The sequence below is a fragment of the Protopterus annectens genome, chromosome 10.part0, assembly GCF_019279795.1.
Source record: "Protopterus annectens isolate FY-2018-M chromosome 10.part0, PAN1.0, whole genome shotgun sequence".
NCBI lineage: Eukaryota > Metazoa > Chordata > Ceratodontiformes > Protopteridae > Protopterus > Protopterus annectens.
The window spans coordinates 372,390,654-372,405,774 of NC_056744.1; the positions used below are offsets into that span (position 1 = coordinate 372,390,654).

The following is a 15,121-nucleotide window of genomic DNA, read 5'->3' on the forward strand; positions in this document are numbered from 1 at the left end:
TCGCTGTTTAAGCCCTTGCCTTGGCACCATTTCTTACTTCCTGTGTGGTTAAATTTTTACCACACGGCATTCTTTCCAACAGTTACACACTGAAAAAGGTTTCTGAAGGATACAGTATTTAAAATAGTATTTAATCATGAAGCATGCCCCAGGAAAAACAAACTGGCCTCGGGCAAGAAAGGTCTACTGTGGTGGGTACATATTACCTTCTTTACAATCCTTGATGCTGGGATGGCCTCTCCTTCGTGAGGCTAAAATGGAGTTCTGTTTATATTTGGCAGGTATTTGTCTTGTGTTGTGTTTCTATGTTACATGTTATGCTTACACAATGGATGTTGCTAAAATTAAGTAACACTGGCTGAGCCCATCCACATAAGAGTAACATCACACTTTGCACTGATACATATTGTGCCCTGCTTTGACAGTGTCTCTCCTGTCAGATTGATGTGGAACGTACACATTTTCATGGTTGTCATTCTTATCTCAAAGTTTTTTTAACACCTTTATTGAGTTAATTCTTGTCTTCCCTTAAATCTCACTCCTCCAAAAATCTGTTCTGCATCTTCATGTATTGCTCCCACAGTTTCCATTTATCTGTGTAATTTGCTCCTACACTTTTCTAAATATCCCACTTCCAGTTCTTTTATCTGTATTACAACATTCATTACTTTCAAATACAGTTAGTTTAGACATGGATTTCCATTTTCCAGTAATTGCTTTTTTGGCAGCCACCAGAATTTAAACTTAAAAATGCCTTACTGTGTCCAGGCAGTTCAGATCCTGTTTCCCAACACACACAAAAAAATCACTTCCTTAGTTACACCCATTTGCTCATGCAGTATTTTTGACAGAGTAGTCCGTGGGGCAGTTTTAAAGTCTGTCAACTCATTGCATTCCCAAAAATGTTCCCAGTTACCTCTTTCTGCCTTATCGCACATGTATTTGCCATCTACCTCAGGAAAAATTCTTTGGAGTCTGAGGTATAAAAATACTTATGCAAACATGTCCAAGCAAAAATGCTGAATATTGTAGACTTTGCATATTTAGGAGCTTTACATATATCCTGTCATTGTTTCCTTGTGAGTTGCATATCCAGTCTTTTTCCCCAGTCTTTTCTAACCTAAACTGACTGATTTGTATACTGTACTTACTGTGCAGTACTTTATATGCCCTACTAATTATCCCTTTTTTAACAGCAGGTTCTGTTCTAACCTAAACTGACTGATTCATATACTGTACTTACTGTGCAGTACTTTATATGCCCTGCTAATTATCCCTTTTTTAACAGCAGGTTCTGTTCTGGATTCTACTAAAAACTCCAGTAGAGATGGTCTTTGTTGGGATTCCCCTCTCCCTTTCTCTTATCAATCCCTGTTAGGGAAGGCAGTCTCTAAACTGCAGTTCGTATGTCTTCTAGGCATCTTCCCACTCTTTCCTTCCTCTCTATAGAGGCTAACCTTTGTTCCTTTGTCAATTTCTCCAGTAAATTCTAACCCCCTCTTGCCTATTATCTGTACCCCTATTTGCAGTCATCCTTATTAGACCCCCTATTTTCAGTATACCTATTAGACCCCTAGTTGCAGTCATCCCTATTAGCAGAATTTCCTTTCTCCATTCTCTTGTTTGCTTAGTTCTTAGAATATTAGAATATGTTTTACTTTATGAATGTAATAAATCTATATGGCTGTTGCTCTCCTTAAGGATCTGCATCCAAGATCCCACTTTGTCCTTATTTCTTGAATTTTCCCCCCTGCTATATCATCCCTTTCCAGTTTGAATTGTAGCTTTATGCTTTTGCTATGTATATGAGCTTAACTGTATAGCTCTAACGTATTCCTTCAAATCAGTCTTAAACCACCTTGTTCTGTTGGAAGGATCAACTTATTCCACTTGATCTTTGTCATCTTCACCTCCAAGATAAAATCCTTTAAGTTTTTATTAATTCATCCACAACCCCTTTTTTCCTATTTTTGCATATGGGGTCTGGGTATCAGTCAGCAGTGACAACCATCTAGAGTCAGTGTTAACACCTCTGAGTGTCTGACACTGCTGAGTTTGTTCTCTCATACCACACACATGCATGCACAAGCACACCTGTGGCCAGTTTAGTGTCCGATCCACCTATTGCATGTCTTTGAAATGCGGGTGAAAACAGGAACACCCGGAGAAAACTCATACATGGAGAATGTGTAGACTCAACACAGAAGGCTCCCCAGCTGAGAATCAAACTGGAGAACCTGTTCCTGTGAGGCACCAATGCTACCCTGCTGCACCACTGTGCAGTCCTTTGTATGCTGGTCTGTTAAGTTGTATTGCTTTTACCAAAAAGAACTGAAGTACCTAGTGTCTGTGTCTCCTTATTTGTGAGTTCCCTCATCTGTGGCAAAGCCAAATCCTTGATGAGGGGAGGGGGGTGTGGGCTTAACCATAGTTAAGAAGATTCTAGCTGATGTCTGCACCTGTTCTCTTGAGGGCAGGTTTTAATAATCCATTAGGCTTGGAGAATCTTGCTTTGTGGCGTGTGCTATATAAATGTTCATATTGATTGCTCAGGGCATTGACGTTTTGACTTTAGAAAGGAAGGACAGCCGTTCTAACTTGCACTTGACTTGTGATAAGGCTTTCCCACCTCTCTGGTAACATTTTCTCTTTCCATCCTAGTGACCTTCTTTGGAGTATTGTGCAGATATGCATTGAGGAATGAAACCCATGAGGAAAAGATAGGTGAGAATCCTCTTCCAGCAATCAAGGTTTCTTTGGACTGGCTAAAACTTCGACCAAGTGTATTCCAGGAAAGTGCTGTAGAAGAACGAAAGTAGTAAGTACTTTAGAAAAGAAAATTGTTTTACAGTGTAGTGATCTGGAGCATGAGAAGCTTATTGATGATCTGTTATTTGATATAAATTTTCCTGTATAATAAAGCTAATGTTAAGACTGAATTTTGTTTTTAACAGCAGAGGTACTTGAACCGACTTGAATAATGTATGCAGCAAGTGTTGCAGTCTTCATATTGTGGAGCACAGTAAACGCTAGTGAACATTCATTCTCTGCCCCCCCTTCCCCAAACGATATACATACTTGTTCAGTTTAGTCTAAGTACCTGCCCTTCATAGAGCTATATTTTTCACATTATCTGGTTAAGAAAATAGTATTACAAATGGAAGCAAACTCTTTGGCATGTTTGTCTAGTTGTGTTCTTTGTGGTAACCATTTGAAATGTTGGAACCCACTAGAACAAGTCCTGAAACACACAGACTGAATGGCCAAAGAAATGGACTTGCATATACTTAGTCTGGGATGACCATTCCTCAGAAAATTCCCTTTTCTCTGGGGTATTGCAATCTCTGAGTTAGTATATGTAAGTTTGGGGGTATGGGGGCTTGCTCTTTTCCTTTACACTTCTTTTTTGCAGGAGGCAATGTTTGATAGTCACTGTTTTCCTTATTTTGGGTTTTTTTTTTGCTTGTCAGCATCACCACAGAATGACAGTGAGAGTGCTCCACTCCCTTGATCATAGGCAACTGAGGTTTTATCTGGACAAGACCAATGACATTAGATGATCCTATCAGCTCCTTGTATCTTTTCACCCCTGGGTCCTGGGGAAAGTTTTATCCAAACTGACAGTATCCTACTGGATATGCAAAACTATTACCTTCTATTACTCTTTCCATGGTAAAGACTTACCCCACACTGTTAAACCACATTCTACTAGAGCAGTGGCCCCTACAGGAGCTTTCCTCAAAGGCCTGGATACGGCTACTAGCCAAGAGGCAGCTACATGGTCCTCTGTACATACGTTCACCAAGCATTATAAATTGGACAACATCTTCAGAGCCAGGCCAAGATTTGCAAGGGCCATCCTCCATGGTTTCCTGGAGACTGCTACCTCTTCTGCCACCCTTTGACCTGCTTGAGCTGTGGTACTCTCCCACAAGTGAGAATACTGCAACATGAGAATAGAAGGACATAGATTAGTTGTGTAAAATTGTACCATAACCATATATGTTCTTCTCTTATATGTTGCAGTATTCTGACTTGTGGGATCCTCCCCCTCAGGCAACCACCAGAACGTCCAGCTCCTACGCCAAAGGTTAAGCCTGGTTGCTGTTCAGGTGCGCGGGACGTCACACACCAGGCCATAAATGTGATGTCCGCATGCACAGACCTCAGAACTGACTGCCCAGTTGGACAATAGTTTAAGAAAAATGAAAGGGTGCCATCCCAAAAGGGAAAAGGTCCTCTAGTGGGGAAGGAGAGGGAATGAATATTGCAACTTGGAAGAGGACATCTATGGTTATGGTAAGATTTTCCACAACTAATCTTTAACAGCATTAACAAACAGGCACATTGTATAGGTACTTGGAACTTTTGTTTAAAGTACTAACTGTAGTTTCAGCAAAGTTAACTCATTCTCACCTGTAAGCACTTGATTGCCAAATTCCTGTGTGCTGGCAGGCCTGCAGTTACCCTGGACTCTGAGTTGTAATTACATTTAAATGTGTGAAGAGTCTTATAAATTATGCAAATCAAGTAGCTCTTGCATTGTTTAACTTGAATCATTTTCCTACATTTAAGCTGCTTACATGTGCCACTGGCTGCTGTTAAACTACATTCTAACGGTAGGTGTGTATACTTCATACCTCTCAGGGTTACCTGATTACGAGGAATGTTCCTCATTTTGAATCTAAAAAGGCCATGTTCCTCATTGTTTCACACTGAAAGGGTCTGTCACACATTTAATTTAGTGTTGATTGTTTTTAACTGATGTCTATGGTAAATAGTGGATCATATTAATTCATCAAAAAACTATACAGGTATAGAGTAACACATTTTAACCATCCTGTGAGCTTCCTAGTTGAAATGTTAGTAAACTGTTAGTGTTACACATGTTGCCCATTTGTTTCACATTATTAGAGGTAGTGTTCCCCATTCTGAAGATAGAAGGTCGAGAGCTATGGCATGCTCTCTTAAGTGATGAGGCATCCTACAGAAATAGCACTCTGTATGTGAAGCAGAAAGTGTTGTTATTGGTTGTGTAAGCATGAATGGGTTAGGGTTAGTTTTAAGGGAAGGACCTGGTGACTTTCTCTGAAATGATTGCAGCCAATGTGAAGGACTTATAATGCTGATGTTCTTCGTCTCACATTGCTGCAGTCATAACCTGTGGGTAGTCCGCTGTCCTCGGTCGGCCCGAATACCAAAGAGTTAGGCTGGCGCCGGTCATGGGCGCCCGGAGCTGACGTCAGTACGTAGTAGTACTTAAGCGCATGACCGACGCCATATCCTCAGTCTTTCTTGCCGCGTGGTCCGAAGCAGAAGCAGCGTTTGCAAGTGCCGTTCGGCGTTCTGAAATTTTCAGTTTTCGAGTTTCAGACCGAAGACCAAGTTGGGCTAAGTACCCCGTTGGGGAAAATTTTTGTCTTTTCTTGCCTCAGTTAATCCGGATGTCAGAAAAAGTTAATAATTGTATTTCTTGTGGGAAACAGATACCTCATAGGGACTATCATTCTCTCTGTATTCCTTGCTTAGGGCCTGAACACGACGTAGTCGGGTGTCGCTTTTGCGCTAGATTTAATAAGCGCACCATTAAACGCAGATTAGACTGTGCTAGGCTTGTTTTCGGTAAGCGGTGTAATTACAACATGCCGTCGGATCCTCCGACGCCCGCTACCGCAAAAAAGCGAAAAGATAAATCCTTAAGGTCTAAACCGGATGAGCCGTCTGTTGCGGACGCCGGTTCTTTGGAATCTACGGTTGAATCTGTGGATCCAGCCGAAGTCTCGGCTGAATCCCAGGGGGAACCTTTACTGTTGCAGGAGTTGGCCTCTCAGGAGTTAGGTCAGGCCGAGGGTGCTTCTCAAGTTTCTGTGGTTCCATCCTTACAAAAGGTTATTAGGCCTTCTACTTCAGTCACTAAAGGCCCTGCTAAGACTAGACCTGGTATTTCTGGTACAGGCCACAGCCCTGGTTCTTCGGGCTCTGTGCCTAAAAAGCATATGTTGAAAATGGCAGAGGATTTGATTACTTTGATCAGGGGTTCTATGCCCCCTCCAGAGAAGAGGCCTAGGGTGGAGACAGATTTAGAGGGAATGGAGCATTCCTCAGATTACTCTGAGTCCTCAGCTGAGGATATCCAGGATTTACCTCCCTATTCTGATTCGGATGCAGAGGATTCCTGTCCTTCTGCTTCACCTCCAGAGGATTTTTCCTTTTCTGAAACCTTGCATTCCATGAGGGAGCATTTCAAGTGGGAAGGCCAGGATTTTTCAGATTCTCGTAAGAGGCTTAGGGAATTTTTGTTTTTGCCACAACATAGACCTTTGGCTATACCCCCTGTTTTAGATGTGGTGCAGGATGTTTTTTCTGAAGCTTCCCTTAACCCTGATTCTTTACCCCCGGCCCCTGTCAAGCCAGACAGGTATTACAGAGTTCCAGAGGCACATAAATATTTGTATAAGAGCCCTAGAGCTGACCCGGAAACTATTATTCAAGGGCCTAAGGGTGTCAGGGCCTCTGTGGTTAAGAACCCAGTTCCTTTGGATAAAGACTGTAGAGCATTGGATAGGTGGGGTAAAAAAGTGTACACCTCTTCTACGTTAGCTATGAAGGCTTTAAATTGCCAATTCCATATGCTGAAGTATCAGAACTTTCTGTTAGGTCAATTGAAATCTAAGGTAGATGCTTTATCTGAGGGTATAGAGTGTAAGGAATTGCAGGACTTGGTTCATGCTTCAGATCAAGTTGGTAAACATTCCTTGCAGTGTGGCTTCGATGCCCTTCAGGCTTCCTCCAGGGTAGCTGCTACTGGTTCAGTTATTCGTAGACATGCCTGGCTTAAGGATCAAAATTTGTCAGAGCATGTTAAAGCTCGTATTTTGGATGCTCCCCTTCAATCTGAAGTTCTTTTTGGTTCCCCTGTGGAGTCAGTTTTGAAAAAAATGGAAGATAAAGCTAAATCTATGCAGACAGTTAAGGAATTTTTGCAAGTGCAGCCCCCTAAGTTTAGCAGGAATTGGCCTGCAAGAGGATGGTCTTACCCTTCTTCAGATTTTCAGTCTAAGGGCAGGTCTAGACGTGGTAGGGGCAGGGCTCACGCTCAGGGTTCTTTCAGACCTAGGACTTGGAGTTCTCCTGCACAATCTTCTGGTGAGGGCAGGGGTCAGCCTTTTCGTAAACAGACACAATGACCGGTATTTCCAGCTGCCAGATCCTTCCCTTCTGGCAGCTCCTCTAGGAGGAAAGTTGGCACTTTTCAAACAGAATTGGCATTTGGTCACTCAGGACAAGTGGGTGTTGGACATAATAAATCAAGGCTACAAGTTTTATTTTCACACTTTTCCCCCTTTCAAAGGCATGCCAGATGTACCTCCTCAGCAAAGGCTGGAGGCTCAGGAACAAATTTCTTTGCTTTTACAGATGGGGGCAATCCAGGTGGTACCTCCGTCAGAAGAAGGCCTAGGGTTTTATTCTAGTCTATTCCTAGTGCCAAAGAAAGGAAACACTTGGAGACCAATTCTGGACTTGTCCATTCTCAATACATACCTAGACATTCCAAAGTTCAAGATGTTAACATTACAGCAACTTCTGCCTCTGCTAGGCAAAGATCACTGGATGGTAACTCTGGATCTCAGAGGCTTATCTTCACATTCCTATCAGGCCCAGCTGCAGGAGATTCCTGCGTTTTCGGGCTGGCACTTCTCATTATCAGTTCTCTGCATTGCCCTTTGGTTTATCTACTGCACCCAGGGTGTTCACAAAGGTTCTGGCACCTGTAATAGCTTTTTTAAGACTGAGGGGAATACAAATTTATCCTTATCTGGACGATTGCCTGATTCGTGCTCAGGGCAAAGACAAGTTACTTCAACAGCTACAGTATGTGATAGCAGTTTTAAGGTGCCTAGGGTATTCTGTGAACGAAACAAAGTCCAGTCTAGTACCCTCTCAGGACATGTGCTTTTTGGGTGTGAGACTGAATACAGCCTCTCAGATGGCTTTTCTGACCCCGGACAAACAAAGAACTCTTCATCTATACTTCCAGCATTTATCTGTACTGTCCAGGCTGACTGCAAGGACAGTCCTTCGAGCCTTGGGGTTCATGGCATCTTGCATTCTGGTTCTTCCCAATGCCAAACTGCATATGCGGAAGCTTCAATGGTATCTCAAAAGTGTATGGACTCAACACTGCCACGATTTGGACACTGTCATTCCGATAATACCTTGCATCCAGAAGGAATTCTTGTGGGCACAGGAATGTCACCTAAACAAGGGACTCTGTGACCAGACCAGAGGCGAGTCAGATCTTAACGACGGATGCCTCAGACCTGGCTTGGGGAGCACACTTCAAGGGGAAATGGATTCAAGACACGTGGCCTCCCAAACTACAGCATTTGCATATCAACATGAAGGAGATGTTAGCGGTCCAGTTTGCCCTGATGGCTTTCAAGGGCCTACTTCAACCAGGTCAGGTGTTGGTACAAACAGACAACACTACAGTCATGTGGTACATCAACAAGCAGGGGGGGACACATTCTTATCCTCTTTGCAGACAAGCTATGATATTGTGGGAGACTGCTCTGGGTTTGCACATCACTCTTCAGGCACGATTTCTGCCAGGAGCACAGAACTCCCTAGCAGACAAATTGTGGATCCCCACGAGTGGAAATTGGATCCTCCGGTATTTCAACAGTTGACAGTGGCTTGGGGAACTCCAGACATAGATCTGTTCGCCTCTCCTCTAAATTGCCAACTACCAAAATTTTGCACAAAGATGTTTCATCCAAAAGCTTGGAAAGTGGATGCTCTATCTTTCAGTTGGAACAACCTTCACGTCTATGCCTTTCCTCCTCTGCCTCTACTTACCAAGGTTCTCTTGAAGGTCAGGCGGGACAAGCCTTGCATGATCTTAATAGCTCCAGATTGGCCACGACAGCACTGGTATCCTCTGCTGAGGAGTTTAGTTCAGGAGCCTCCTTGGCCTTTGCCACAGCTTCCTCACTTGTTGTCCCAGTCAAGCAGTCATTTGCTCAATGTCAGGGTACAGTCCCTGCATCTAACGGCCTGGCGTATTCTGTTTTGAAGCCTGGGGGTTCTCAGCTTCCTCAACAGGTTTTAGATGTCATTTTGGAAGCTAGGCGGCCCAGCACTAGAAAAGTTTATGCTGATAAATGGAAGAGATTTTTTCTTTGGAGCACCACAAAGGACTTTGATGTCTCGGTACCTAATTTGAGTTTTACACTGCAGTACCTTACTGAGTTACTAGACAAGGGTTTGTCATTTTCCTCTGTGAAAGTTCATGCTGCAGCCATTTCTGCTCACTATGATTGTGACCCTCCTCTATTTTCTCACCCTTTGTTTAAGCAATTTCTTAGAGGGGCAAAAAATATAAGACCCCCACGTAGAGCTCCTACTCCTTCCTGGTATCTCAATTTTGTGTTGGAGAAGCTTACTTTACCTCCTTTTGAACCTGCAGCCACGTCTGAATTGAAGTTTTTGTCTTGGAAGACTGCCTTTTTGTTGGCCATTACTTCTGCTAGAAGGGTATCTGAATTGCAGGCTCTCATGGCAGTTGAACCATTTCTAATATTCCATAAGGATAGAGTTTCTTTGCGTACTAACCCTACTTTCATGCCAAAAGTGATTTCTAATGTGGCCTTGAACCAGTCTATACATTTGCCTACCTTTTATGCTGATCCCCAAAATAAAGGGGAAAAAATCTTGCATTCTTTGGATATACACAGGCAGTTACGTTATTATTTGAGCAGAACTAAGGAGTTCAGACAGACTCAACAGTTATTTGTTTCTTTTGCTTTGGGTTCACAAGGGAAAGCTGTTTCAAAGCAGACTATTTCAAAGTGGATTGGAAATTGTATTGCTTTTTGTTATTCTCATCATGGGAAGGATGTTCCTGCTGGGATTAGACCTCATTCCACTAGGGCTACTGCTACTTCTACTGCTTTTTTGAGGGGTGTAGCTACTAAGGATATTTTGGAAGCAGCTACTTGGAGTTCAGTTCATACTTTTACTAAACATTACCATCTCCCTCTTTTCTCCAAGTCCAGGGCTGGGTTTGCCACTGCAGTCTTACAGGGCATGTTAGCAGCCCCTAATGCTTTTTAGTTTGCCAGCCTCCCTTTTCCTTTGCTTTGGGATTCTACCCACAGGTTATGACTGCAGCATGTGAGACGAAGAACATAGTACAGTTTTGTACCTACCATAAATGTAGATGTTCGAGGATCCACATTGCTGCAGTCCTATTTTCCCTCCCTCCTTCCCCTCTTTGGTTTGGGGGTGTTGTTGTTATTGTTCCTTGGGGATAATTATTATTATAATTATTTTCTACCTTTGTGGCTCTGGCCTTTTCTTTTTAAGGCCTTCTGACATCTGGGGCAAGAAAGACTGAGGATATGGCGTCGGTCATGCGCTTAAGTACTACTATGTACTGACGTCAGCTCCGGGCGCCCATGACTGACGCCAGCCTAACTCTTTGGTATTCGGGTCGACCGAGGACAGCGGACTACCCACAGGTTATGACTGCAGCAATGTGGATCCTCGAACATCTACATTTATGGTAGGTACAAAACTGTACTTTTGTAATGTGGAGCTAATGAAAGCTGAATAAGCCATTTATTATGTCAGAGAAGAAAATAAAATTGCAGTAAAGTCTAGGGAGTACAGATGGCGATAGGGTTGCCACCTTTTCAAATGCCCAAAGTGGGACATTTTTGGTACAAACATTGGATTTTGCAGGCGGAAACATACCCACGGCCAGTACAAAGGACAGAGCTTCACTTTTTTGCCTAAATAAAAGCTTATTCTTGTAGTATTTTAATGGTTATTCTGTTTCTTATAACACGTAGGTGTTTCAGATACAGAATAACTGTTTTATGTAACTATTACATAAAATATAGGAAATAATTTTGTCCTAAAATCTCAGGACATTTGCCATTTTTACAACTTTTTTGCAGGACACAACTCCCCAAAGAGGGACTGTCCCTCGCAAAGTGGGACAGGTGGTAACCCTAGATGGCGAGAGCAGCGTAGATTGCATCTGACTTGATAAAATGTGGTGAGGGCCAGTCTAAAGATCATATTTTATTTTACATTTGTTGACTGGACTAGTCCAACTGGATACATGTCCATTTTCAGTAGAGGCCCGGGGAGAAAAGCTCCAGAGAAAAAAACTTGCAAAAATTTAAAATGTAACATAAATGATTGCAAAAGGCATCGAAAGACAGTAATACAAAATTGAGTACAAAAAGTTTACATAAAAAATAGAAAAAAAATTGACTTAAATAGACAAATAAGGAAAATAGTAGGAGAGACTCCGAGACATTAATATATAGAGTGTAGTATATAGAGGGGACTCATAGACATTAGTATTTAAGTAAATATAGGTTAATATATAGAGTGTAGTATATAGAGGGGACTCGGAGACATTAGTATTTAAATAAATATAGGTTAATATATAGTGTCGATTATAGAGGGGACCCGGAGGCATTAGTATTTAAGTAAATGTAGGTTAATATATAGAGTGTAGTATATAGAGGAGACTCAAACATTAGTATTTAAGTAAATATAGTTTAATATATAGAGTGTAGTATATAGAGGGGACCCGGAGACATTAGTATTTAAGTAAATATAGGTTAATATATAGAGTGTAGTATATAGAGGGTTTATTGGTAGGAATATAGTGGTTTTGGAGTGGTGTATGGTGTAGAAGTGTATATTATGCATAATAATAATGTGTTGAAACCTGTAGAGGAGCAGATAGAACACGGTTCACTGTGAACTTTATAAATGTGACAGCAACACAGGGTCATAAAAATCAAAGTTCGCCATCAATTTTTAGAGATTTTTGTATCATTTTCTCCCCCGTTGCCTGGTGACCATCTAGTTTGTTCCACCCTGGACAGCTGTGCAGGGTTTTGTGATTAGTTCCTTATCCCTAGCTGCTGGTGGCTGACATGAGTACCCACTTAACTGTAGGGGTGTTTCTGTCTTTAGTCATTTTAGTTAGTGTAGATAGGTAGTAGTGCCCATATTTGGCTTGGAGATCTTGGAGATGAAAAGTACAATGTTAAGTATTTACATATACATACATGCATATACATATATATATATATATATATATATATATATACATATATACATTGTATATAGCGTTTTGTGCAGCTCGGGATTACTTTTTTATTTGATATCCCAGTTCTCTTGGATAGTTCTTTTGATGGCTGCTGCATTGTCGAACGAAACTACCCAGCCCAGTTAGTGGACCAGACCATAGCAGTGTCCTATCACAGACACGCATGCCATTTACCTATCCTAAAGCACGGTTTTGTACCCAAAACCAATCAGGAAGACTATAGTCCATGCTTCCCACTACCCATATCCAGCAATGCAGCAGCCATCAAAAGAAATATCCAAGAGAACTTGGGACATCAAAGTTATCCTGAGCTGCACAAAACACTAGGCGACTACCCCGGCTTCTGTTAGAAAAGAGCTAAATCTCTCAAATGTTTGAAACAAAACATAAACAAATCACCCCCAAAGTATTCAGCACCACAGGCACACTACCCTGCTGCCAATATATTAAAAAAGGGAGCAGCGTTAAAATTGTCAACAGAACCGCTACCCCTGAAATTCCAATATCAGTACAACTGCAGTACCACGAACGTAGTATATCTTGCTAACTGTGCTCATTGTGCAGCATTTTACATGGACATGACCACATGTAGACTCAGTGATAGAGTCAAAGAACACTACCAAGCCAGGGGACCCCAACAATGCGCTCGCCAAACAAGCGGCACAACCTACAGCCCCATCCAAATTCCTATTTTTAGTGCTTGAACAAGTACGTACGTTCAGCGAATTCTCCAGTACACCACTGGAAGTAAGGGAACTCATTTGGCAAATAAATTTACAAACAGACACTGCCCCTGGGCTCAACGGGAACGTAAATATTAAGTGCATGCTTAAATGGATTAGTTGAAGCACAGGCTGCACCTCACAGCCTACACGTCCTATTCACTTCTCTTGGCAATTAAAAATTGTGTAGAGTACTTATACCCAATACAATGCTGTGTGTAAGCTAGATTTCTGATGACGTTCAATGTAGTTGACAAACTAGCGGACGAAAGTGCTAAAGTCTACACCTGTGTCCCAGTGCTCCCTTTTTCTGCTCTTTCAGCCAGCGATCAACTAGGCTTTTTAACAAATAGTAGTTTACATTTACTTAGGGAAGTGCAACCCAACCTGTCTCTGTAGATATATATATATATATCAAAAACTTCTGCAACTCGAAACAAAAAAGTGAAGAAATCACACCAAGCCGAAACTGTTGCTAAGCACTTTTGTTCGTTTATTGTTGCATCAAACTTCTTCAGAGCTTATAATAATCATCAAAAAAAAGAAACTGCGTTTAAGTACTTTGCACATCACTAAAAGAGTCATCAAGGTTAATGTAAACAATGCTGTTGAGTATAGGACCAATTAGTTACTAGTACACAATAAAACCACTAGGACAGGAAAAGTGTGGCTAGGCTGCTAGCCAAACCACTTCAAAGCACATTTAACATTTAAGTTTTAATTAAGCCCTGGGGCCATTTCAGCATTTAGCAACAATTGCCACCTTAGTTCTTTCAGTTCAAGCAGTGTTTCACAGTCCCCAAAGAATTGGTTCACTTGTTCAAGAATAAAAAACTTGAATCTAGTAAATGAAACACAAACTGCACTGTGTCTGCCTAAAGCATTGTTGTCTTGTGCACTGATGCCTGCTAAATGCTCTTTTACCCTGTCTGAAAGTTTCCTAATAGTTTTTCCCACATAGAAGGACTGACAAGACTCAAAAACTGCAGCGTAGACTACAAAAGATGAACGGCATTTAAAATGACTACTGAATTTCACCTTAATGTCACAGTGTTGAAAGTAATAATGCAACCCTGTGAAAATAAAAGAACAAATAACAAAGTTATAACACATAAACATGCCTTTAGTGTCACAAAATTGAGTCTGTGATTCCTGTGCTTTAGAGTCCCTGGCAATGTTTTTTTTTTCGTTTCTTTCAAAAGATAGTTTGTGTTTTCGTCCTCTTGTATGAAAAAAGAGGTTCATTACCTAGGGCACGATGCAGCTCTGTTATTATCTCAACGTACTAAATTTTATACCATGCACAAGCACACTTAACACCAATAACTCACCCTTTCCAGAACTTAAAAACTACTTATTTATCCTCTTAAGAGAAACAGGACAATGTAAAACTAAACTAGGTGTGGAGGTCTGTGCGCCCCCCCACAACCCCCCTAATTATACATACTAACTCCAGGATCAAAGTACAGTGGGGAAAGGGCATATACCTTTAACTTGCCTTACAGTACTCTTCGTGCTGCCCACTACTGCTGGGAACGCACAAAACATTCTCCAAATTACTTTATATACTTCCCATAAAAATGTAAAGAAACAAACCCATATTTAGAAATGGTACAACACTACTTTTTACATGACTATCAGAATTCTAACAGCACTGTAAGTTACAGTAATTATTTTTATCACAAGCAAGTCACAGGTGAAGGAAAGCCCACAGCAAGCCTGTCTTACATGTCTGTGAAAGGGAGTCTGTCAAAGGAGTTGTCAGTCAAATGAAATTTAGGTCAAATTGTGTCGGTTAAATGGGTGTCAATCAAATGAGTTTTAGGTGAAGTAGACCCGTGTGGGTGTGTGTGTGGGGGTGTGTGTATGTGTGTGTGTGTGTGTGTGTGTGTGTGTGTGTGTGTGTATATATATATATATATATATATATATAAAATGTGTGTGTATTAAAGGTGTAACAGCAAATTTTGAATTTTTTTTTTTTAGCTGGAGCTGCACTTCAGTTTCCTAAGTGTCATTGCTCACATTATAGGATTTTACTTGCAGCAGAGGTAGTGCAGTGTCTTATAGGCTTACATTAGCCTTTAGTGGCCTTTGTGGCATACCCCAAGAGCATTTAACTGGTGCAGTGTATCAGCTGTCCTTTCAGAAAAACAGAGGAAGGGTATGCAGTGCAGTCTGAGGCAGCTGTACTACCTGTAACTGGTATTGCTCCAAGATGCATCCCTACACACCCACAGGGACTTCCAAATATTGAAAA

At 41.5% G+C, this 15,121-nt stretch overlaps 1 protein-coding gene across 3 annotated transcripts in view; it reads left to right on the forward strand.

The window, feature by feature from the left end:
* SMG7 (SMG7 nonsense mediated mRNA decay factor) overlaps positions 1 to 15,121 on the forward strand; it is a 988,399-nt gene that overhangs the window by 314,157 nt on the left and 659,121 nt on the right. For all 3 annotated transcript variants that reach the window (XM_044085293.1, XM_044085292.1, XM_044085294.1), the window contains exon 10: positions 2,662 to 2,818. In XM_044085293.1, coding sequence (XP_043941228.1) covers positions 2,662 to 2,818 — 157 coding nt within the window. The remainder of the gene's footprint in view (positions 1 to 2,661; positions 2,819 to 15,121) is intronic.